At 49.4% G+C, this 25,335-nt stretch overlaps 1 protein-coding gene across 1 annotated transcript in view; it reads left to right on the top strand.

The window, feature by feature from the left end:
* The first annotated feature begins 613 nt into the window (after positions 1-613).
* The window catches only part of SLC25A22 (solute carrier family 25 member 22), a 51,047-nt gene continuing 26,325 nt past the window's right edge, over positions 614-25,335 (top strand). Inside the window, exons 1-3 of the mRNA XM_061380326.1 lie at positions 614-753; positions 20,913-21,028; positions 25,121-25,246. Of these exons, the coding sequence (XP_061236310.1) occupies positions 21,009-21,028; positions 25,121-25,246 (146 nt within the window). The 5' untranslated portion in view covers positions 614-753; positions 20,913-21,008. The remainder of the gene's footprint in view (positions 754-20,912; positions 21,029-25,120; positions 25,247-25,335) is intronic.

Raw genomic sequence — 25,335 nt, 5'->3', positions numbered from 1 at the left:
ACATCATCCCAAGAGGCACAGAGAACTGGCTGGCTGCTGATGTGCTCCTCACCTTCTTGCTTAGTTTCCAAAGCCTCTAAAATGGTCTCTGTGGATGTTTTTGTGCAAGGACCCATTACACTCCCAAAACCATGAGAGCCTATTAAACCCGAAAGCCATGCCCACCTGTGGCCTGGAGGCTGTTCAGCAGGACAGGACGCAGTAAGCACTGTGACCCAACTGACCACAGCCAGCTTGGTCTTTATTTTGAAGGGTCTTTATTGTGAAGGTAATGACATTTATTACCACCACCGTCCCCCGCACCACCCCCATTTTCGCTTGTCCCGTTGTTCCATCCGCGGGCCGCCTCGCCAGGTGGCTGCAAGATGGCTGACGGGTGAGCTGAGGGAGCGCACCTCGCCCTGCCGTGGGGCGAGGGGTGTCTGCTGCAGGCGGGGAAGGCGACAGGCACGGCGGGGCACCCCGCGGCTGCCGCAGCCTGCGGACGCGGCACCCCCGGAAGAGCCCTCGCCGGGGGAGGCCGCGGCCAGGCCCGGCCGCCCCGGCCCGCGTTGCCGTGGCGACGCGGCGGCCGCCCCGGCGGGGAGGGCCCGGCGGCGGCAGCGGCGGCTTTTCCTGCGCCGAGTGCTGCCAGAGGGGGCAGAGCTGAGCTGAGCCGGGCCGGGCCGCGCCGCGCCGCGCCGAGCAGCTCCGCACCCCGCGCCGCACCGGTCTCCGGCCCCGGCGGGAATCCGCCGCCGCCGCCCCGGACCGGTAAGTGTGGGCGCGGCCTTTCCCCGGCCCTCGGGTGGTGCTGCTGGGTGTCCCGGCACCTCTCCTGACACCGGGCTGCAGCTCGCTTCCCCCGGCCTGGCTCCTGCTGCACCGGCCCCTCGCCTCAGCGCTGTGCCGAGCCCCCTTCCTGCATCCCTGGTCCCTGTGGGGGGCCGGCCCTTCGCCCTGGGGTCTGCGGGCTCTCTGGCCCCCATGTACCCTCCTCACCCTGGGGGGTGCAGGCTCCCCTGGATCCCACTTCCCCTCCCTTATCCCGAGGGTTGTAAGCCCTCCACTTGCTCCCCTCACCCTGGGAAGTGCGGATCTCCCCCCTGACGGTCCCAGCGGGTGGGGGTCCGTCTGCCTGGATTTGGCGCGCAGGTCCGCATGTGTCAGCGCCGGGGCTCCCCTTGCCTGGTGCTGGGGGGCTGTAGCGGCGTTGCCCGTCCTGCCCCTTGCCGCGCCGGGGAGACTGCGGGTGACACGTGTGTGGTCCCAGCCGTGCCCTTTAGTGCCTCGGAGCTCCCGCTTTTTATACTGTAAGCGGTTTGCACGTTTCTGCGGGGTTTCAGAGCCTATGGCTACCCTGGTGACAGGTCGGGATCCTGCATCTAAGCCCCTCTTGAGCTCCTTCCAGGCCCTCCTAAGGCAGATCTGTGCTTTTCTGAGGTAGGTCAAGGTTAATGTGCTCTTCCTCCTGTGGATAGGGAATATGAAAATGTGGATAGGCTGTGGGATTTCCTCAAGGTCACCCTGGAAACTGGACCCCAAGCATCCTCTCCTCTGCATCCCCCAGAGAGCTAGGCTCCTGCTGGGTGAGGGTGCAGTTGTGGAAATGGGATTTTCCAATGCCCTGTCCTGCAGGTCTTCTCAGCTTTTGTTTTCCTCACCTTGCCAGGCTGTCAAGAGTAACAAACATCAGGACACAATCTCAGCTATATTTATTTAGCCTAATAGGTGTTCACAGTTAAAGGTTGGTTGTTCTTACCACAGTGCGTTCATCTCCATTAGTCTCGCTGCTGTTAGGATCTGACCTCTTGTGGTGTGGCTGCTGCTGTTGGGATGGTATCTGCAGTGATTTTAATCACTGCAAGTCACTGTGGCTTTGCCTCTCAAGAACTTGCTTCTTGGCAATGGCAAACAAAATGCAATTGAACTAGAGTGGTGCTTGGCTGATAACAGTGTCTCATGTGGAGCCTGCTGGTGGTCATCTTCTTTCCTCGGCCTGCGTTATGCTTTTTAGGCTGTTATAAACAAAAAGTATAGATGAGGTCTAACAGGAGGAGTTTCTCTTACCAGAAAATAAACACCAGTACTTAATGAGGATTTATCTGTTTGAATGTCTTGCCTGTAAGATTTTTAACTGTGCACTACTACTGCATCTTGTCATTCACACAGATAAAGTTTTTCTCCTGGTGCTGTGCCCTTGGGCTCGTTTGTTCACCGTGCCCATCATAGTAAGGAACGTGATGTTTTGAGGGCAAGGGTGATCCGTGGCAGAGCCAAGTAGGAGTAAGGAGCAAATCTGTGTCATAAATTGGAGCCTGGCACTGCTCTAAAGGAAAGTCTGCAGCCTTGTTTGATGCCCGGGAATCTTGTTAATGTCTTACGAAGTTGCCAGGGCCCTAGCAGATCCTCCTGATGTCATTTTAAGAAGTAGGAATGTGCTGTATTAGGTTACTAGAAGGTAGAAATTGCTGACAGCCTGACAGGGTCATTTGCTCCCTCTTGCCTGCTAAGATTTAAATTAGTGGGCAAGACCAGGGAAAATATCTACCTGGCTGGCCAGAGTGACAGTAGCATGTACATGTGGAAGCAGCCCCCCTGCTCGTTTCTGTGTCGTGTTTTGTGTTGCTGGTCTCTGGCAGGGCAGTGGTGTGAGGTACTGAGACACGGTGGCTGGAACTTGGTGTGCCTCAAAGTCTGGGAGCTGTGAGAGTTCGGAGCTGTGCTCTGATGAGGGTGTTATAATGGGGAAAGTCTTGCTTAGGAGCCGTAAGCATTTCGTGTGCCTATTCAGTTGCTCTTGCGTAACTGTTGTCATGCTGAGAATTGTGAAATAGTTGGAGGGAGACGTTTCCTGGAATAGGGCAGCGGCATTTTTAGGTGGGAAAATGTTGTGCTGTGTTTAGCTAGAGTAAAAGACACTTGGAGTCAGCATCCCAGTCAGGGGTAGCAGTTTTGCAGATTCCCCTAAGAGCAGCTTTTCCATGAAGCGTAAAGACTGATTTAAGGAACACTCTTGTTACAGGGGGCATGATGACCATGCAGTGCTTTAATTATCTCTGGCAGTTAGGGTTTTATCTGAATAATCTGCAGCCAGGAGGCTTTAAGAGGCAGGAGCTGTGAGTTGCTCCTTGTCCTGCAGCAAGGAATGCATAGGTGTGGTGTAGGCTGTGTGATCTATCTCTGTTCCTCCAAAGGGCCAGGCTTTTGGTTTGCTGCTGGATGGGGGGTTAGTTGTTCTATAGCCTCTGGACTCTCTTTCACCCCACTGTGGAAATAAAACACTTGACAGGGCAATTGCCATATTCACAGTAGCTGCTGGAAGGTGGTATGTCCTTGTGAAGTTCGTGGCCAAAAAATGTTAGCAGCGTTGAATGTGGCTGAGTTGTATCCCTCAGTGATGGCTGTTCCAGTGTGGTGCTTTTGTAACTTGATCCTTGGGCTCACCTGGGGGCAGGGAATGGCAAATCTTTTGCACTGCCAATTTCCCAGTGCCAGTAAGATGCCAGTAAGGTGTCCTGTCTCTTAATGGGCTGTTCCTACCTGTGTCAAATCAAATTGTCCTGCTAGAATGACACAAAAAGTCATTGAACTAGGCACCAAGGGAGAAGGAAAAGAGGTGGAAAAATGCAAAATATTTTTGTTCAGTTGTTAGGAGATCCTATGCTGAGGAGATGACATGTAACCAAACTGGGTTTGGAATGGCTGGGACAAATGAGTTTCATTATGATCGAGAGTACTGTAGTTCATGTACATTATGATAGGATGCTCATGTCCTACAAGGGAGTTTCTGCAATCTCCCCTTTTCTAGGCTGTTTCAGAACAGAGAGGTATTTCTGCCTAATCCCTTCTTGGTTATCCTTTTTCAGAGTGTTTGCTTTCTATTTTTTAACTTGTTCTACACAGCTGCTGGCAGTTCAGCAGTGTCCCAGAGCTGTGCGCTTCCACCCGTGATTGGAGTAAGTTGATGTCGCTCTGGCAGAGGCAGCAGAGTAAATCTGGTTTGCAGCCGCTGAGGTTGGGCTATCATGTAGAAGCCCTCGAGCTACAGGAAGTGCCTGGGTGCTCAACCTGTTTAGCCTATCATTTCCAGGTTTGCTAAATGTCCCGTTAGGCTTCCAGTTGGACACACTTCTCTTCCAGCTGCCTCTGGTCCCCTGTTTAAATCTGCGGTACTGCGTAAGGACAAGTACCTGTGCTGCTCCTTCAACAGCGACAGTGCAGGATGGGGAAGAATCTGCCTGGTTACAGCATCCTGCCTTCTGCCACTGCAGGTACATAAGGATTAGTTATTATTCCTTTTACGTCCATGTATATGTTCACCTAAATTCTTAACCATGTCTTTTGGAAATGCAGAATACTGCTTTAATGCCCATGTTCGTACATTTTCCTGCACTACCAGGAATTTTGGACAGTTGGAATTACCAATTGCTTTCATGGCCAGTGAGCTATGGATGCTGCCTGTGTGAGCCAGTGCATTTTTTTCCTTTCTTACTATTGAACATGTCATACACAGTGTGTGTGCTTCAAGATGCATTTATCATAAATGCAGTTTCTCTTGTGGACTCTAGCCTGTCTATGGGCAGTGAGACAGGGGGACATGACTGCAAGTGCATCCCCTCCTCTGCTGAAGAGGTGCCTGCAGTGTAACAGGACAGTGTGTTTTTGTTTCCTAGTGCTGTGATTTGATGAAGCTGCCTTTCTGCTGCAATGTTGAGTCTTTTGGCCTGTGCCTGATTGGAGTGGGGACCATCATTTGGCCATATCCAGCTAATAGCACGGCGGGTTGCTGGAGCTAATGCTGTGTTGCTCAAGTTAATCCCAACAGCAGATAAATAACTTTTTCCTGTCCTCTTCTGTTTGCCTTCCAGCGCAAACATAGCAGGAAGGAGGAGGTGGACTGAGCTGTCCAATGTGAAACTGGATGTTACTTTAACCTCGCAGTTTTGATGGGTAGTTCCAATAGTGAAGATAAAGTAACAGGGAGTACAAAAGCTGTGGAAAACAAGGCAAAATCCCAGACAACCCCACGAAAAGACCTTGTCACTCTGGGTGGTTTGGATTTCTGTTTGGCAGTTTCCTCTTACACATATGCAAATATAAAAGCTTTGAGTATTTGCTGTCTTAGGAGGGCTGCCTACATGGAGATTGTGTGCCTGGAGAAGGGAAAGGCACCTGGTCTGCAATGCTTATTCTGTGTCAGGATAAATGTGATGGGATACCATTTATTTAATTTGTGTGATCTCTGTTGATTTAATGCAGCCTGTGGTGAGCTACTCACAGCAATGGAGTCGTACACTTCTTTTGTTACACTTCTTGATAACTGGTTCTTGCTCTCGGTTTGGTGGTGCTGTTGTGCGTGGGTGGCTACGCCTTGTCAAACCACCCTGTGCCCTGCTCTTTCCTTTTAGTGCTGATGCTGGTGTGTAGTTTATCAGGAGAGCTGTCTGGATTTATTATTTTTCCTTTGATTCAGCTGTGTTTCACAGAATGGCGTGAATTCAAGCAGCTGTAGATGACTGAAGTCCCACCAGGGATGCTGCCTGCCCCACCTGGAGTTTGACTCCATGGCTGGGGCTCACGCTCTTGATTTAAAGGCTGTCCCAGCTTCATGGACAAAGTGGGGGGAGGGAAGGAGAAGGAAAACTTCCCTTCATATACAGAGCAGCAGTGCTGCTGCATTGAATGACTAACTGGCTTTGAGGAGGCCTTTGGCAAGGGAGATGCGTGCTTTTTCTTTTTTGGTTAGAACATGGAGGTACAGGACTTTCAGCAAGTCATTTTAGTGGGAGAGAGATGCTGTGCAAGTGAGCTCTTCGTTCACATCAACCCAGAAGGCAATCCAGTGGCCGTGATCCTTCACTTCTACATTCAGTTGCAGCTTATAGTGTTTCATTGAGGGTCTGTGCTGTGTGCTGTGCCCGGCAAGTGCTGGCTTTGCATGGATAAATGTGTGGAAGGAAGTGGTAGCATGTGGTGTGCTTAGTCTGTTGTTTCTGTTGCTGCTGATTACTCTGTCCTTTCCACTGTGGTGTCTGACCCCTTCCTTCCTTTAATGGGTGTGCTGCCTGCACACCTTGGCCGAGGAGATGAGGGCAGTTCCCTGTTGCCTGCAGGGTAGAGTGGGATGGAAACACCTTCGCCAAGGCCACACGCACACTGGGGGTGTGTTTGCTGTCCTGTTCAGTGCTGTGAGCTGTCGTAGGCAGGGATTTATAAAAGAAAAAAGAAGGAAGCATATTTTAGGGACAGGATACGTCAGGGCTAACTGTGAATTTGGGTACAGTGTTCACCTTTGCCACAGATCCAGGGCATGACCTTGAATAAGTGGTAAAATGCCTGTCTCTGACCCTACCCCTACAATTGAATAGGGACAGCAGCACTTCCAGGGTTTTGCTGCTTGTAAGCAAAAGCAGTGCAAGCTGTTGCAGAAGATATGATCTGATGTCGTAAATGCTCTCTTCTGGGTGCTTCGTTTTTCATTTTGTGTTGGCTTCCTCAAAGATGGGGGTAGCTTCATTTTCCATGACCTGGGTAATCTGAGCCCTTCTCTGTAAAGCAACAGGAGCACTTGTTGGTTCATCTCATCCTTTGGGAGCAGCTGTTGTTTATGAACTATTTCTTATAGCTATTTTCTAAGGGTGGTAGTTCTTTTAAAGGACATAAACTACCTTGTGTTGGCCTTACTCTTTCCCTGAACTGTCCTGCTTTTTGTTTGTTTTTTCCATTCCAGAAACTTACAATACAGATATGTTGGTGCTCTTCTCTGGTTCTTCAAAACTAATGGAGAGCCTGAAGAAAATAGCTTGGGTACTGAAGTGATAAGTGCTACAGAAATGCCAGACGCTATATAAACAACTAAACTCAGCCCCCGGCCCTTCCTGGAAGAGGGATGATTTACAGAAATACCTCAACAGATGGTCTGAATTTGGCTCTGGAAAGGAGGGAAGAAATGCCAGGCTGCTGCTGCACTGTGTGTGGGTGCATGCCTGCGTGCGCTGTGCAGCATGCTGCTTGCCTGCATGCTCCTGAGGAGGCTGAGCAGGCTGCTCCCACAGCCCCTGCCTGCTCAGGAGGCATCTGTGCACTGCTGACTCAGTCCCTGCGGCTCCTGCCAGGTCCCTGGTGTTGAGCAAGCTCCTGCTTCTGCTGTGGGGAGGATTGGCTTACTGGGCTGCTGTGGTGGAGGTGAGCTGTGGTTACTTTCACAGAGGCACAGGGTAAGGTGAGATGTCAGATCACACTGTGGTCTTCAGGCAATCATGTGGTCTCTTGTGCTGATACCTCTACCTGATTACCTGTGACAGTGTAAATTGAGGTGATCTGGAGGTGGAAGCAAACAGATCAGCTGTGGCAAAGGGCTATTTGGACACCCCTATGCATATATGTGAGCTGGCAAACTTGGTGTTAGCCTGAGAGGGCATGAAATGAGAGAGGCTTTACATGGTCACGGCCAGGGACTCTAAAGAATAACAGCAGAGCTGGCTACGGTGGGTAACCTCCTCTCTCCTGATGAGATTCTGCTCATGCAGGGGAAGGAGAACATGGTTTCCTCAGCTAGTAGCATACCTGGGGTCCTGACACCAACTTTGGCAGCAGCAATGTGTCGTCGTTTAACCCCAGCCAGACAGCTTTTTACTCACTCCCTCCCCTTCTTTCCCTCCCCCTATTCCCAGAGGGACAGAGAGGAGAATCAAAAAGAATGCAACTCCCATGGATTGAGATAAGAACAGTTTAGTAAGTCAGGTATAACACAAATCACTACTGCTGCCACCAATAATAGTAATGATAAAGGAAATAACAAGGGAAGAGAATACAACACCTCAGCACCCGCCAACTGATAACTCGTCCCCCATGCCAACCAAGCACCAGCCCTCCAAGCCTCCAATCTCCAGCCCTTCCGGGTAACTCCCAGTTACATCCTGGGCATGACGTGCTGTGGTATGGAATACCTCTTTGGTCAGTTTGGGTCAGGTGTCCTGTCTCTGCTTCCTCCCAGCTTCCCTCCTCCCTGGCAGAGAATGAGGCCCATAAAGTCCTTGGCCAAACCAAAACATCATTGTTATCAGCTCTGTTCCCAGGCCGAAAGTCAAAACAAGCACTGCAGCAGCTACCAAGGAGAAAAATGACTGCTACTGCTAAACCCAGGACACAGTGGGCTGTGCCACCTCTTCTGTGGGCTCTGCTGTGGGGCAGACATGTTCCTATGCCAGTACCCACAGCTGTCTTCGGTGTGGGTCATGGATTAGAGCATAGAAATCCTTGTCCAAGGACTTCTGGAGCAGAGCAGTGTGTCTGGTTCCTGCATTGCCCAAACCATTGTTAGTATCCCCAAACAATGTGCCTGTTGCAGTGCTCGCTGGCACAATTTTGTTGTGTCTAATGCTATTTGCTCTTCCTGCTGTGCACTCTTTGGTGAGACACTGTTGGCTGGTAGGTAGAGCAAGGCTGTTAGGTAAGATTTTGTTTTGGAAAATTTCTGAAAATAGGTCTAATTCTTAAGCAGTGCAAAATGAGTTTCTTTACTGACGATGCTTACTGTGTCAGGTAAATTCTTATGGATACATCTGGCAGGTTCCAATGTATCAGCATTGCACCACACATTCAGGGTAGCCAAGTAAGACACTTAATGTCCAGAGAATGACTTTCAAATTTTGACTTATTTCACATTTTACCTCTCATTCTCTTTCTTTTCCTTGCCTGCCTTCCTGCTGGTTCACAGCAGTCTGGGTGAGCAGGGAGCTGGTAAATGCATCATGACTCCTGAGCTGTCAGGTGGTGGCTGCAGTCCCCTTGCAGACAATTCCTCTGCTTGTCACAGAGCATGTATGACTTTCCCTGGAAGAGCTGCTAACCTCTTTAGGAGCAACAAAACCATCAGTGTGGGGCCGCTGACGTGCATTTAGCAAGGAACCATTTTGCTGTGATCTGAACAGCTTTGGCTTAAGCAAACTGAGGTGGGAGGAGAGGATTGCTGTTTGTGATGCAGGAGCAGAGCAGGTACATTCATGTATCCCTGCAGCAAAGGAACTGGCAGCAGCAGTGTCCTGTATTGCTCTTCGTGTGGCTGAGAGGCAAGGAATATTGATTAACATAACATTTAACTGACATTCTTCTAGTGTACTGGGAGCATTCAGTGGTTAGTAATGAGATAAGCTTCCCTCCTTTGGAATGTGTCTACCTGCTGTTGCAGTGTTTGGGAGTCTGGGAGATGTCCTTTTGTTATCCTGTCTACTCTCCATTTCTGGTCTTTTGTACAAAAGGCATCTGAAATACAGACTTGGCTCTAGCAAGCAGCTGAGCTTGCAACCTGTACAGTAGTGGTTGTATGCTTACATGGTAGTTCTTGCTCTGTCACATTGCCTTAGGTGTGGCCCAGCTCCTAACTCCAGAGTTGGAGGTGACACAGGAGGGTTTATGTCCTTCCAGACCCTGGGGTCCTGTTTCATTAACTTACAATATGTTGGTATTGGCGCCCACGTTGGTGGCTGGTGCTGTCAGTGCACTGGGGCTTTGCTGCAGGGGCAGGGTGGAAGGTTTGCTGGATTCATTGCTGTTCCAGCCAGGCTCGTGCAGTCCCTCTTCAAGACTCCAAGTGACAGCTATCAGTTGACATACAGCCCCCCAGGGCTCTGAATTCTGTTCAGGCCCCCGAAGCCCTTATATGCCAGGCTTCCTTGGAGGGGTTCTTGTTCTATTTTGTTGTTGTTTATTGGTTTAATTTTAGTTTTTCCAGTACACACAACAGTCAGGCTGGAGGCTGCTGCTGGAGGGGCAGCCCTGCTGCTGCAAATGAGTTCCTATGGTTGCTGGGGGAAGGAAGAGTGCCCTACTCTTTGGAAGTACCCTGAAGTTACGCTGGACTAGTGGTTGAGTAGCCACAGCCTTTGCTGGGAAAAAAGAATCACGTGGTTCGAGAGAGATCCAGTTTCCAGGGGCTAAAAATCCCTAGTATGGTTTCCTTCATGCAAATATTTGCATCTTCTCTGCCACTACACTGTCAAGACTGCATCGGGTCTGTCCCAGTGTCTGTGCAGGACAAACTGTGTTGTATTACCCCTTCACAGCCCTGGGTCTTGCCTGGTGCCTGATTGTACATTCTCTCTTTGATGGGAAGAGTCAGCATTGTCTTTAAAACACTCTGCAATTTGCATGGCATAGTCCTTGTAGAGAAAGGTGGCTGCTTTTCCCAGGCCTCCTGGGGATGGCCCTGTGTACCTCCAGGTGCGTGGAGGAAGTGGGAGCGGAGAGGGGAAAAACCGTCTTTGCTTTGCTGTGGCAGAGTCCCCTAGTGTTCACAGGAACAAGTGCATGCTTTAGAAAGTGCTCAGTGAGCTCATGTCCTTGGAGATGCAAAGAAATACGACCGACTTCCTCTCCTCTTCCTCTTCCTCTCTCTCCCTTGCATGCTAGGAGGTGGTGGCAGTGCCTAGCGGGCACCCCTACTGTGAGCACAGCTGATGCTGAGGCAGGCTCCTTGCCAGGGGTGGCAGAGGTGAGGGAACTGGTTACCCTTGGGACTGGAGGCTCCTCTCTGAGCGTGTCTGAACCTTGCTGGGGCTGCGTGTGTCTCTCTTGCTGTCCTTTTGCTCCTTCCTGCCACAGTCTGTTCCTTCTCCCTCCTGTTTCTGAAGTCTCTGTACCTGTTTTGGCATGGGAGGTGCACGTGGTCCAACCAGTCCCCAATGCAGATGGGTTTAGGAAGCAACTGTGATCGCCTATCTTGATTGAGCTTGCACTGCAGCCTGTCCCACCAAGCTGCCCGTGGCTGACTCTAGGCTCATGGAGGATATGGGTCAGTGTGAGCACGTGTGTGTGGCAGGATGCTGGGTGGCTTGCAGCCACTGGTGCTGCACCATGGCAGGAGGCTGCTTGTACCACATGGTGCCTGTGGGAAAGTGGCTGCCTGCAGGGTCCCAGGCTCACCAGTCCCAAAGCAGTGGGTTCTCATCCCAAGCCTTGTGATGTGCTCTGGGCCACAGAGGTAGGAGGGAACAAGCTGGCTCTCCCTTTTGGAGAGGGGTAAATGAGCAAGGCTTTTTCACATGAGCCAGGCAGCTGTGCTGAGCGAACTGTAGGGTGCAAGCTGCAGTGCTCCAATGCTTCTCTTCTGAAAGCTCTGTCAAGGCAAGTACTTTCCACTGTCGAACAGCTATTATGGAAGAGCTTGGGTTTGCTGTGCCCTTCTCTCACTTTGCCCTAAGGGCACACTGGGCTTGTTTGAATTAATGTAATTAGCACATGCCTTATTAGCTCACTAAGGCACAAAGAACTCACATATATTTGTAGCCAGGTTAAGCAGCCCCTATTAATTTAATAACTGTGTCCTCAGCACATGGCAACAGTTCATCGCTGGTAGTGACTCAGAATCAGCCAGTATGGAGGGAATTTGGGCAAGTTGTACGTGTGTGTGGTTCTCTTTTATTGTGTTGTATTTTTATTAATGAGCAGAGCTGTGAAGGGAATTAGCAGGAGGCACAGTAGACGGAAGGAAGCCTTCAGTGAGGTTTGCCAGCCAGCCAGCCCTGAATATTTCCTGTGCTCTACAGTGCCTGTAGAAAAGGGTCTATATAATGAATCAGCATGACGTGACACAGGTCAGGAGGTGGAAATGTACAGAAATAAACTTTGGCAAACTGTGCTTGAACTCTGCTCCAATTAATTTGTGAACTAGGTACTGATAGTAATTTTGCTTCTTTGTCTAACCTATTCCCCTTGGTGAATCCTGGGGCAGGGGAGGTAGCTGGTGTATTCTGGTGCTACTCATAAGTGAGACTGTAAAAGGGCAAAGTTCTTTGAAAAACAAAAATAGTTGCAAGCAATTTCATTCTCTGCAGTGCTTGGTCCCTTTTGCTGCTCTGGATCTTGCCACATATAGAGCTTAGCCAGGTCCTATGGGATGCTTGCCACCAGGTAGTTTTGTTTGCTTGTTTTGTTAGTTTGTGGGTTTTTATTTATTTTGTGTGTGTGTGTGTGTGTGTCTTTTGTTGTTTGTGTTTTTTGTCCTCTCAGAAGATGCAAGTTATGGGGGTGAATGACAGTTTGTGCTCCACCACCCTGGAATCAATCATCCTGCAAGTCCAGGATGGTGGCATGTGTCTGTGCTCCTGTAGCCCCACATGTGGGATAGTGAGATCCTGTACTGCTTCTAAAACTAGCGAGTTGAGCATTTTGGGGGCTCTTTTCAGCCAAGATCACTATGCGTACAAAGGAGGCTTCCTGCATTTCTTCTCCTCCCTGCAACAATCACAGGTCATGCTCTTCGTGGTGATCGTGTGTAGGAAGAATCTGCTGAAAAGCAGCTGACGTGCTTGCACAGCTTTGGTCAGGTTTTCTGCAAGTAGCCGTTGGGGTGAGATGCAGATGTCCTGCCTGCTCCTGCTCCCTTTTTTTACTTTCCTCATTTGCTGTTTCTCCCTCTTGCCAAGTAATCTTGGGCTGTAAAGCTCTGAACTCTTCCAGGTCGTTGTGAGCTTGTGCAGGAGCATCATTGAGAAGATGAGGCTGTTACAGACAGACAAAGAAATCCCATGAAACTGTACAGAACGGTGTGTATAATAATGTGCCCTCTTCACTGCAGCTGGTGGAGGATCAAGCTCCCAGACTCCAGCAGAGACAACTTGCTCTTCTGGCTTCCATCTGCTGAAGACCTGGCCCTCCTGGGAGGGACGGTAGGAAAATAAGTCTCAGTGGGTTGACAAGGGTTGCACACAAATCTGTCTGCAGTAGGTTGGAGCAGATACATTTATTTCTTCTTCCTCAGAGCCTGTTCCCACATCATCCCAATGCTTGGATAAAGGTACTGTCAGTGTTTAGTGGGATGAGGAGCTGTGATAGTCTACATTGTACTGGTGGTACAGAGGTAATCCCCCATGTGCAGCTCCTACAGGGTGCATTGTGGGGTGTGTGGGGAAATAATACAAGATGAAAAAACCTGAAAGCCTGCAAGAGAAGAAGTGGTTGGTGAGTGCCTCAGATGCTGGTTGGAGGTGATGCTTCCTTTCTCCCTGCTTTTTTTTTTCAGGGGCAGGTAGGGACACTGCTTGGCTTGGTGGGTAGAGGCTTTCTGTGCAGGATCACAGCAGCCCACTGGCTCAGATCTGTGGGCTGCTTGGGGCACACCAAGGCAGAGGGCATTTTCCATGGCAGCATTTTTAGCCAGTGAGGAGTTCTGTTCCCCTCTGTCTTCATTCTGTCTGCTCACTGACTTGGATGAGTTTGGAGAAGGAAGGAGAAGCCTTGCCCTGAAATTTAACCCAGTGACTTCATTGGCCATCCCTCTCACTGGGCTGGGTGGAATGGAGCTTAATTTATGGCTCTGGAGTAGATGAAGCTGGGGCTGTTTCTGGCTTATGTCTTGTTCAATATCTGCCTGCAGGAATACAGTGCAGGGGAAGCAAACTTGGATTTTTTCGGTTGTTTTTCCTTCTTCTCAAAAGAAGAATTTTTTTCTTCCAACACCCCCACCCCCCTTCAAGAAGAAAAAGCCTTTTACAGGTTTGTATGCACTGTTCTGAGAAAAACCATACTCATCTTGTGTCATGAAGATGGTGGTCATCCTTAACAGTTAGTTGCTGACACAGCTGCTGCCAAGCTGTTTGACTTGAGGGCCATCATCAGGGTTCCAGAGGCCTTGATCTGCATCATGTCCATCCTGCATTTGCTATGCTCCCAGAGGCTTTGAATTGCATCCTATCCATTCTGCATGCCCTGTACTAGCCCCAAGGCAGGAGCACCAGCTCTCAGCAGGAGCTCCTCAGTGGCCTCAGCACTGACCTGCACTGTCAGCCCTTCCCCTCTGCAGCCTTGGGTTTGGCTGCAATGAGCCGGCACTAACCCAGGAGGATGCATCTAACAGGAACAGCTCTGTGGTGGTTGAGTGTTGCTCTAATGAGGTACTGCTGCAATTCGGCCCCAAAAAGATGCCCAGCAAGGCCACTGGTGCCCCTTCCATTCAGAAGAAATGGTTCTATTGAGAGCCAGGATCTCTGGTTTGGTTGCTGGTGGGGAATGAACAGTCTTGCACCCCAGGATCTCAGCTCAGAGCTCTGCCCCATTTCTAGAGACTCGTCCAGAATCCAACCCTCACTTTCCCTTGGGCTTCCTGGTTGCTTGTTTTTAATTACTGCTGTTTACATGGTAATTATTTTAAACTGGGAGGGGGAAACCTTTTTTTCTACTCTGCTGGTCTTGTGAGGGATTTGCACCATTTAGTTTCTCCATGATTAGTCCTTCTGGATCAAAGGGTCGGTTGGTCCTTTTAGCTCAAAGACAGGTCTGTCTGTCTGTTACCTTCTGTTGGCTCTGCCTTTTCTTGACCACTACTGATTATTGAAGCAGAAATGCTGTATATAGGTTCTTGTTTGTTTTCCCAGCTCTGTCTCCCATCTGCTAGACTCCAGCTTCTCAGCAAAGCTGTCTTCTTTCTCCAGCTAATGCTGCATATCTCTGAATCTGTAATTTCATGAAAATTAGTATGGAGAATTGATCCAGAGGAAGGTGGGTTTAAAAATAGCTTGAATCACACCAGGTCGATGTGTGACTACATGATTTCTCAAGTGGCACTTGGAAAGGGACATCACTGGCAATAAGCACCCACTTGCGTCATCCAAAGATGTTCAAGCTGCAAACTTGCTTGTACACCAGCATGATCATGTGTGGGCAGTTTTACTATCTGCCAGTTAGCTTGTGCTTCCACTGTTGGATCTTCACCTGCAAAACACCATAGACCATTATAAACTTAAATAATAGTTTTCCTTAGAACTTGCCACATACATGTAATTCATTTTGTCTGCATATGGATTAGTTGTTCTGTAGCTAGTTCTTACAGATCCCTTTGAAATAGAGCAGGGGCTTGCAGGTCTCAACAGACCATAGGCTGGAGCACAACACTATTTTCAAGCCTGAATTTCTGCTGTGGCCATGCTCTGACCTCGTATCTCCACATCCCTGGAGATTTTATAAGAGATGCATGGAAAGGGTTTTTGGCCCTCTGGCTCCTGTGCCTCTTGGTCCATGTTTCTGTAGAAGCCATAGGGAGACAAGACTGAGTTTGTCTTTGAGCATGAATAGTTGTCCATAGTTCAGAGGCTTGTTACTTGTGTTACCAGTGTTTCAGATGAATGAGGAGAGCAGGGCTGTAGCATGCTTTATGTGGCATCTGTGGAGAGCAGAAGAGCCAGGTCTCTTGAGGTCTCATTCACTAGACCCAGTTGCTTTTTTGAGAACTTGGAGAGGAGACAGGTTCAGGTGGGAAGAGTGCCAACAGCTCCCACGGTTTCCCTTTGCTCCCCTCAGTCTTGCCAAGGGTGCTGTGAGCACTCTTAGACCTGTTATCCTGCTCTCTCCTGTGAGGGAAGATACCACAGTTACTGCTTTATGAGAGCATTTTAACATGTGCCCTCCTATGGAACAGGACTCTGCTATGTGTTCTCAGTGAGGTGATTGCACATTCATTTGTCCTTCTGAAATCTTCCCTCTGATTCTTTCCACTTGGCAGCCCTGATGTCTTGGACAGCAAGACTTGCTGCGTGAGCCCTGGGTGAGTCACTTTTAACGGCTGTCTTCACTCATCCCAGCCTGCAGCTCAACTGCAAAACCTCCAGGACAGGAATTGTTCTTGACTGAAAGACCAACCCTTAAAGTAATGGGTCCCAGATCTGCATTGGGGTCTCTTGCTGTGCTGCAGTGCTGATACCCGAGCCCAGCTTCAAGGTGAACATCAACCTTCTGGCTCTTGATCCAGGACAGTTTCCCAAGACATGCAGAGTCAAAGGGCGTTATCTGGCATTTGTTTTAGTTTGGCACATGCTTGCTCAAGTCTTTCTATCTGACTTGAATGCAGATGGCTTGGCATTGAGCAGTTGCCCTTTGCAAGCCTTCTGCCCAGCCAAAGTAGGATGTGCTCTAGTAACTGAAGTGTGATCTGATGTTATGACCTATGAACTAGTCTCTGTTTCCTGAGCTGTGCTGGAGTAGAACTGACGGGTAGAAGACTTGTCTGGGAGAAATACCATGTTGATGCAAGGAGAGGCCTTTACAGGACTCCTCCTGTTAAGCAATAGGGCAAACAGCTTCTGCACTAATCTGAGAGTTACTAGTTGTTTTGCCTTGAGGAGCTTTCCAGGTCAGGAAGGCGCTTTTCTTGCTGCTCACAGTGTCTTTTGGAGGCCTTCCTCCAAGCCTTAGCTCTCACAGAAGTAACAGGAGATGCTTGTTGTCTTGACTTACTGCTTAAGGTTTCTCAGCAAAGTAGGGAAAGTACTGTACTGGGAGCAGGGGGCAAGCTGTAGCTTCCAGCAAGATGGAGAGCTCACAGGAAGACTGAGAGAACTGGATGTGTTCCTCCTGCTTCTACTGCTCAGATCCCCACTTCCTTCTCTGCTCTTTTGTGCCCTTCCTTTCCAGTAATACCTGCTCCTCCACTCACTCTGATCCTTACTTTGGAGGCAGGAGGTGGGCTGGCTTTTCCCAGTGTGGCTGAGGCAGGCAGAGGGACTCTTGCTAGGTGTAGTAAAGTGTCTGTCTGATGTCCTTGGTAACTCTTTTGCAATGACTGAGGCCAACAGGCAAATCTGGAGTGAAAGAGTGAGCTGTCTCCAGCACATGATGCAGCTTTTGATGTCCTTGAGATGGGAGGATTGGTTGGCCCAGCTCAAAAGGAGCTATTGAGTGCCGAGTCCTCTCCCTTGTTGATGACTGGTGGAGGTAGCTGCATTTCCAAGGCCAGTTTTGTTTTCTTGACTGCTGTTATGTGAAGGTAAATGAAGTCGCTTCTCTCAAGAAACACTTGCAGTTCAGTTTGCAGTCCTTAACCATTACTGTTGCAACGGCTCCTTTGCTTCAGTCGTTAGTGAAACTTGGCAAGCTGTCTGCACCTTCACATGCATTTGTCTGTGAAGAAAAACTGTGTGCTGGTCCCAGAGGGTTTTTCCTCTCCCAGCAGGTACTAGTTGCTGATTGCTGGCCCCCTGCATTGTGAGTGGTTGCATGACTGTGTCCTCTCAACATAGTAATGCTGGCACGGCTTTGCTCCCTCCTTGTCACCCTTTGAACCTGGCTTCTTGATGTCTGCTTCTCCGGCTGGGCACTGAGTTTGTCTTTTCTCAAGACAAATGGAAATATGTGGAAGGGAGTCCTTTCTTCCCCTTCTGCTGTTTATTTTCAAGTCAAGGTTGTGGTTTGAATGTTTGCTTTCAGTGACGGCTCCAGCATGTGCTGGCTTCCAGTTCCGTCTCATCCCTGCCTGACCGCTCTGCACAAATGTTTGTTCTGGCATGACAGCCAGGATGGGAACACACGGTTGGGTGTAGGGAGAGGACGGGATTGCTTCCCTTGGCCGCAGCGCCAGTTGGCTAAAGGTCTTCTTTCAAAATGGCAGCCTGTGTGCACCCAGATAAATCAGCATGTCTAACAGTCTGTGCCTGAGAGGCTGTGCTCAGCTGCAGCATTGGGCTGCTGGGAGGCGCGAGTCTGGAAATGGAAGGGTGGGCAGAGGGCGGAAGCATAGAGCTGGCCTTTTTGTGGGGGCTGTTGGCAGGACTGGGGGAGATGGTGGGCTGGCTTGGCTTAGAGGATGCTGATGGTGGCTTTGGCAGCCTGGTAGAGGGAAAGTATGACAAGAAGGAACATTCTGAGCTATGGGGACCCCCAGGGTCAGACTGTGGGCAGAGCAGTGGTATCTGGAGGTGGCAACCTACAGCCATAGAACTGTGCAGTTACTGTAGATGCGATCAGCGTGGTCAAAGAGGCGTGGGTAAGCTTAATCTGTTCCTTCTCCTGTAATGTCTCTGCTTGTGGAGGTGTTGTGTGCATCTGTCTCGATCCAAGCTTGCCGTCAGCACATGTATCAAGTCTCCTCCACGTGTTGTCTCCTCCATGCCCCAGAGGGTGGCTGTGATTCTCCAGTAAGCACTTTTCCTTCACGTGATGAAGTGAGAACTGAAGGTTAGAAGCCCATCCCCGTGCCCTGGGCTGATCAGGAGTGCAGCAAGTCTGGCAGTCTGCAAAGGCTGGTCATCCTGAAGAAGATCTTGCCATCTGGATAGCGTAGGTGGATGGGTGTGTGTGGTGCCTGGCAAGGCAGGGAAGCAGAACAGCACCATTTTGGCAGTGGCAGAGGTTGTGAAGGACCATCCAAAGCTGGCATGGGTTGCATTGTGGTACATCCAATCTGGCTGCTCTGTTACTCTCTGCAGCTGGATTTTGTGAGCTGTGAAAAGGGAGAGGCTGAATAGAGGAGTCCTGGGGTACCAGTGTGCAGCAGAGTGAGCTTTGGGACATTTATACTGCTTCTCTGACTTGCACGAAGGCGAAGATTCCCCGTGCTGCCGTGTGTGCATCACTCTGAAACTAAATTTGCTTGATCATTTTAATAAGTGTAGAAGGGATATCCTGGTGTGCAAGTAATAGGGCATTAATCTGTGCCTAGCTGTGTTAACAGCATTCTAGGAAGGAATTAATGCCACATAATTCATTGCCTGTGCAGCTGTCACTCTCTTAATTACTAGATGTTTGATTCAGGACCCTCCTTCTGTGCAGGTTGCTCAGCCTCTTCAGCTTTGAGGTGGATCTCTGGCAGCTCTTGTTTCCTCTGCCCACCTACTACCAGTTTCCTCCCAGTTCCTCTGCTCCTTGTGCCATTCAGGTTCCCAGTTCCAGCAGTGCTGTTGTCTGCCTGGCTGTGAAGTTTAACCACATGAAGAGGCATCAGCACCTTTCTGGTACTGCTGGCTTGTGCAGACAAGTGCATATGCTGATGGGAGGTTTCCTGGGAAGATGCAAGCCCTGCTCCCTGACCCTGCTGAAATGGGAAGCCCTGGACAACACTGCTGCTTGGCTGCAGAGCCTTTGATTTTGCTTGCATTTTCTGGCTCCCAAGAGCATCATGTTCCTTGGGAGATATACTCAGTTCTTTACTTAATCTCTTTCCTTTCTAGGTTAAATGGATTTGTTCTTGATTTGTTTTTTGAATATCCTATAAAATAAATGCCATTCTGTTCCCAGCCTGTGTTTTCCCTCCTTTCAGGCTACAGGATTGCAACAGCTATTTTCCTGCCCTGGGAGACTCTGGGGTCCAGCTCTTCCCAGGGTGCTGGAGGCTTCAGCATTCACCATCTTTTAAGGGACTTGGGGAGTTCTGTAGATCGCAGCAAAGTGTTCAGATGGAGTTTGCAGTGACTTGAATTTGTTTTGCTAGAGCAAAACAAATTTTGGTCATTTGCTGGAGCTCTGTTTAAACAAACAGTTCAAATAAACTTTCCACTTCAGTGCATTAAAATCCCTTAATGCATTAAAATCCCCTGATCATGGACACATTCAGGCCTTTGCTGTACCAGATGCTGTATAAACAGTTATCAAGTGCTGGTGTCTGCTGTAAAATGATCACATCGTTCTCTTCCCCTCACTTGTCCATGAGTTGAGTCACTTGTGTTTGGGGAGATGACACTAGTCCTGGCATTTGCTGACCACACAGGCATCCTGTTTGTCTGATTTTGAACCCAGGAAGACTGTTTTTACCCCTTCCTGATGTGCAGCTGCAGCAGGAGCATCCCTTCCCTGGTGGTCACAGAAAGGATAGAAGGTGTAGTAGTGCAATGGATGATGTTTGTGTGCAGTGTTTTGGAGAGAAACTCCTTTCCTTAGTAAGCTTCGTGTTCTGGTCTCTCATGGCTTTAGCTAAATGTAGGACTCCAGAAAAGGCAGTTTTAGTCTCACATTGTCCAAGTGTGGGACAGCACAACTGCTTTCATGCTGCCCTGTTCTTGGCACTTAATGTAACAGGGAGGGGAGCAGGTCATTGCTGGAATGTGTGTGACTTCATCTGCTCTCCTTCCCATACCTGTTTGTACCATCACCAGCTTTTTACACTTTCAGGGCCCTTTTATTCTCAGGAATGCCTCTGGCCTTCAGGTTGCATCTCCAGAGCAGAAGTGTCAGCCTGGGAGCCACACTGCTGGATGTGAGATCCTGTGTGGCTTAGGAAATCTGCAACTAAGGGGCAAATTGCATTTCAGAGGCAAAGGGCAAATGTGTCTCCTCTGCTTCTGGCTCACCACCCAGATGTCATCTGGAAGGGGAGAAGGAGGAGAGTGGCTGGTGCTGCTGAGACGCCTGAGGAAAGCATGGGGCAGGTGGTTCCCAGGTTGGAGATGAAGAGGGGACAAAGATGCCCCCAGAAATCTGAAGGTTGTGTCTGCTTCTGAAATTTTCTCCAGCATCCAAATTTCTTTGTATGGTGACTTCTACCAGCTCTTGATAAACAGTAGCAAATAGGAATCTTAGGATGGTTTTTTGCTGACTTGGAACTTCAGTGCTGTGCCAGTAGGCACTGAGCTGAAAGGAGTGGTCCAAAGGACAAAGTTCAATAGGCTCAGGAGGGAGAGGCGCTGCTTAAAGACAGTGTTGGCACAAGACTGAGGATGGGCTGTCCTTTCGGGCTGGAAAGTAAAGGAAGGACTGTAATCACTGGAGGAGCAGGTTTTTGAAGATTGCTCTCTGGTGCCAGCACATGTGTTGGAGGGAGGTGGTGAATGGGCCTTGCAATAGCATGTGATTATCTTGGGGTGGCTGGGTGGACCTACAGAGGGTTGTTGATCCATACAGTGCAGTTTGAAATGCTCCCGGGACTTGGAGAGAGCTGTGATGGGTACTGCTGTGCTGGATGCTGGGCAGAGCTCGTGCGCTGCCTGGCTGCTGCCCTTCCTCATGTGCTGGTGCAGCCTGATGACTCTGGCAACTCTTTCCTTCCTATGTGCTTCTATATTTATAAGGCTCCCTGGGAAGCTATGTCTCCTCTCCAAGGAGAGCAGGTGCTTCCTTAAGTCACTTGTTCCTCAGCTGGCTTCACCCTGCAGCTGCCCAGTAGGGCCTGAGCTTCAGGAAGAGTAAGTGTCTCAACTTTGTCTCCTTGGTGTCTTTGTCTCCTTTCCCAGGAAGAAACTGAAGTGAAAAAGAAGTGACTGAAAAAGAAACTGAGGACCGATTTGAAGGAACAGATTCATTTCTTAACAAGATCAAGTTTGAATTAAATGGCTGATAAACAGATCAGGTAATTTTAAAAAATGTTTGGGTTGTTGGTTGTGCTTTGGATTTTTTCTTTTAAAATCTTTCAATCACTTTTGTGATACAGGAGGTTGGAGATCACCTGTTCATCTCTTCTGGCCTTAAACAGTTCTGATTTCTTCTCTGCTCCTTTCGTACCTGCTTTTTGTAACCTTCTCTTCTTTTTCTGTCTTTGCCATGTTGTCACATCTCTGCTTTATTTAGGTCTCTTTTCTCACTACCTTTTTCTTTCTACCCTATCCCTTTACCCTGCACAAGTCTGTTTGCTTCCTCTTTCAAAGGTCAGTTTGACCTGCTGACTTCAGCTTGCTGACATCAGGGGAGCAAAGCCAGCTCCCTGACCAACGAGGATGCAATGCTTGTAATGACAAAGTCCACATAGATGCAGCCTTGTGCCCCTCTTTTAAAGCCAGTCAATGCTTGAGTGATCGCAGGATCATGAAGTACCAACAATAATTATCGGCACTTTAGTGTGCAGCAGGAACTTAAGAGCATTGGTCCTTGCATATGCAAAGGCTGGATGTATGTCCTCCCTGGAGATGAATTGGGATGCATTTTCTGGAAAGATAGAGTTGTACCCTTAGGTTCTTAAGAGCTGTGTTAGGTGGATCTACACAGTCCTGCATGTGGGTTTAACTTTCTGCTGCTTGAGTAGCTGCTTTAGTTAAATGACTTTTACATGCTGTGGGATTCTTATGTGTGTTTTCTGTGGTCCTCTTCTAACATCTACTTTTCCAGGTTACCACAAAAAGTGGTCAGTGGGTGAATGAAATCTGGTGACAGATGGCCAGGGCTTGGCAATGCCTGAATCCTGCAGGCAAGAGGGCTGCCCCTTCTTAGTGCTTACTATGATAAGGATATCTTTCTGCATGCCTGCCTTCTGCAAATGAAAGCAATCCTGAGCTGTGCTGATAACAAGACAGCATTGTGGAGTGTTTATTTGCTCATCATGCTGCCCAGTCTAGAGAGTACTTGGCACACTTCTCATACACCCATGAAGGGCATGCTGAGATTCACCTCCATGGAGCCTGATGAGTGTATGTCCCTGATAGCACTGGAAGACTAAAAGGACCACCTGTCCCTGGCCATTTGAAGCTTGGTATTTTGAAGGAAGGGAATACGCATCCTCCAAGATCTCCCCCATCCCCTCCAATATGCTCTCAGCAATGTAAACAGGACCTTGCTGGCTACAGGGACTAGTTAAAAGGGCTCGGGAGGAGCACTAGAACTGGGATGCCTTCTTGTGTTAAACTGAGAAAACAACTTTATTTGTATGCTCACCTGTGTTGTCCCTGCTACACTAAGCCCTGTGCACCTTGGTAGCGAGAGGCAGTATCTGTGCAGAAGCTAAATAGGACAGAGAGACAAAGCACAGTGGATTCTTACCCCGTGAGACAGCAGGGAACACTGACGTGAAAAGTGGGATGACTTAGTCACAAGGGAAGAAGCTTTTGATTCAGGTGCAGTGCGCTCTATTGCAGATTCTTTATGCCCAAAATCCTGTAGTTCTCCCGCTTAGGTTATCTCTCCCATCTATGTGACTACAAGTCTACAGTGGTCCCAGGCAGCTGAGCCAAGGAGATGTGTTTCAGTTTGGAGGATCTACTGAACCCCTCTTCCCTTGCAGCATGCATCTGTCACCCCTTAGCAAGATGAGACTGATACCAAAAGACTAAAATCCACAGCATCCATTTGCTGCAAGGTAAGATCAAAGGCACTGCATTTCAGCAGCAGTGCATGTGGAACTTGATCTCAGCGTCTCACCAGACACTGCTGCACAGGCCATGATAGTCTCCCTCTATAGTGTGCTTGGGGGAACCTGGATGGTTGGTTTTAGGTGTGATATGGGTGTTGAGCAAGGGTTTCTCACCTGCAGAGTGAAAGGCTTTCTGCAGCTCCCATTGCCCAAATGTTTGGCTTGCCTGGGCACACCAGGCTATTTCCTCATTTTCTGGGGTCTGTGCTGAAACTGAGGAATCTTTTGCACTTACGGTGCCAGCAGGCAAGATGTTTGCCAAGTGTCTCTGTCTCACTCCCACCTGATACAAACCCTGTGATGATTTCACTGTTGGAACAGGTTTGAAAGAGGCAGGTGTCTGCGGGCCCAGGTGTTTCAGGGATACTTCGAGAAGTGAAGACAGTGCTAAGGCTGGAAAGAGGCACTGCTTCTGCTTTGCAGTCTGTGACCTGCCAGCAGTGACTTCAGAGCTGAATTTGGGGATGCTGATGTGATCCTGTCTTGACCCTCCTTCCCAGTGGTGCCTCCATCTTGACATGCTTTTATCTGGTCTCTATCCTCTTTCAGTATGACTATGGGTTAAGTAAGGAGAGTGCCATGATACGAAGCTCACTGTTTGGAATTTTCCCATGTCCTAAGAAGCTGAGCGTAGGAGTTTGCAGGCAAATCTGTTCCTTTCTCAGACTGTGGTGCAGAGATCCCTGAGGCAATAGAGTCTCGAGCTGGTGAGATCTTGCAGTCTGGCCCTGTGTTGAGCTCAGGCATTTGGGCCTGCCTTCCTAATGTACTGTGCTTGATTTAATCTCAGTCAGCACAGTCTTGTTTGGGGATGTGGGCTGAGCTCAGGTTTGTCTGCCTGTCTTTGGCACCTCCTCTTCCAGCTGTGCCAGCCCTGGGGCCATGTGTGTGTGCTATATTGGTGCAGGTGCTGAGGAGGAAGGAGCTCTGGATGCAGAAAGCAGAGGCTGAACAGAGTTTCCTGGGGTGTCAAGGTCATGCACTTGTGGGCTAAGACTTTTTTTTTTCCACCCGTCTTGTTTGCTTTCCCCAGGGAGACCTCAAGTTGAAACCCTGAGTCATGGAATCATAGAATAGTTAGGGTTGGACAGGACCTTAAGATCATCAAGTTCCAACCCCCCTTGCCTGGAGCTGAGGGGCAGCTCTTTCAGTATGGCTGCTTATTGAGCCTTTCTGCAGTGCTGCTGGGTGGAATGTGTTTGCAGAGCTTCACCCCACCATGCCGTGTCTGGCCTTGCCACTGCTGCTTCCAGTGAATAATGCAGTCTGTGTCCCCATCCAACGCATCATGTCACTGTCATGAAAGGCAGCATGCCCCTTCCTGCCATGGGAGGCCTCAGCCTTGCCGACTCCCAGCTGCAATCTAGGACTGCCATCAGTTTAATATCCAACACGTCCTGTGTTCAAGGAGCCATATCCTGTGCTTTATTGGAGGGAGCTGACTCAAACAGGCTTCCTTTGTCTCTATGTGTAGTGGTTTGTCAAGCATAAAAGTGCTGGACACTCTTCATAATTGAATTTGCTGGAAACCCATGTTTAGCTGATCTGGCTTTCAGTCAAAACCACTTGCAAGAACTCTCTGTGAGAACACAAAGGCGAGCAGAAAAGACCCCCATTTTGGAAGCACATGGAGCCAGCCAGGTTTTGACTTCCCTGAGAGGTATGAGCTCACACTTCTGTGTCTGCAGCCGTGCAGGCTGCTGGTCTGGTGGTTTTGTTGTGCTGTTGGTTTGTGTGTGTTCCCCTGGCCCTGGGCGGTGGGTCTGGAAACAGTTTCCTGAAGCTGCAGCCGTCTGCTCCTCAGCTGCCAGCTGGGCGCTTCTGGGCTCACTCCCACATGATGGTAGCAGCTGATGTGTCATGAACCTCTCATTAGATGCGTATCTGATTGTGGTGCTAAAGAGCATTTGCCAGTAAACCTTCTGGGTTGGGTGCCGTCAGGCCCTAACTCAAGTCAGTTTGTGTTGTAAGATGATTCAGCAGTCTTCTTTTCTCCTCTAGGAACAACAGAAACCCTTGGGTCCTGGCAAACAGGGCTTTTTCATGTTTCTAGTGATGTGTAGCTTAGCTGTTTGCCTCCACTCCACTAGTCAGTGGTTTGTCCTGATGCTACGTGCTGCTTTCCCCTCTTCCCACCTGCATACAGCAGGGGCCAAGCTTTGCCTTGAGAGCTCCCTTCATGCTACAGGAGGAGGACAGCCTTGTCACACAGAGATGTGTTAACTCTTGTCATCCAGAAGAGCTCCATTCTTTCCTCTTTCCCTCCCCTGACGTTATCCCAGTGCTAAGAAATCTGTTTCTCTACGTCTCATCCCCTTACAGTTTACCTGCCAAGCTGATCAATGGAGGGATAGCTGGACTGATCGGGGTCACCTGTGTATTTCCCATTGACCTGGCAAAAACTCGCCTGCAGAACCAGCAGAATGGCCAGCGTCTGTACACCAGCATGTGAGTACCCCTGCACGGGCAGCATCCCTCGTGGCTTCCAGCGGGGAGGCTTTCCACTTTGTTACCTCTTTCAAGTGAGTTCAGCATTT

This window comes from Neopsephotus bourkii, unplaced genomic scaffold (assembly GCF_033783945.1).
Source record: "Neopsephotus bourkii isolate Nb327-2 ecotype Australia unplaced genomic scaffold, CSIRO-AGI_Nbou_v1 NB_1792, whole genome shotgun sequence".
NCBI classification, from domain to species: Eukaryota; Metazoa; Chordata; class Aves; order Psittaciformes; family Psittacidae; genus Neopsephotus; species Neopsephotus bourkii.
This window is presented reverse-complemented; position numbering and strand designations above follow the sequence as displayed.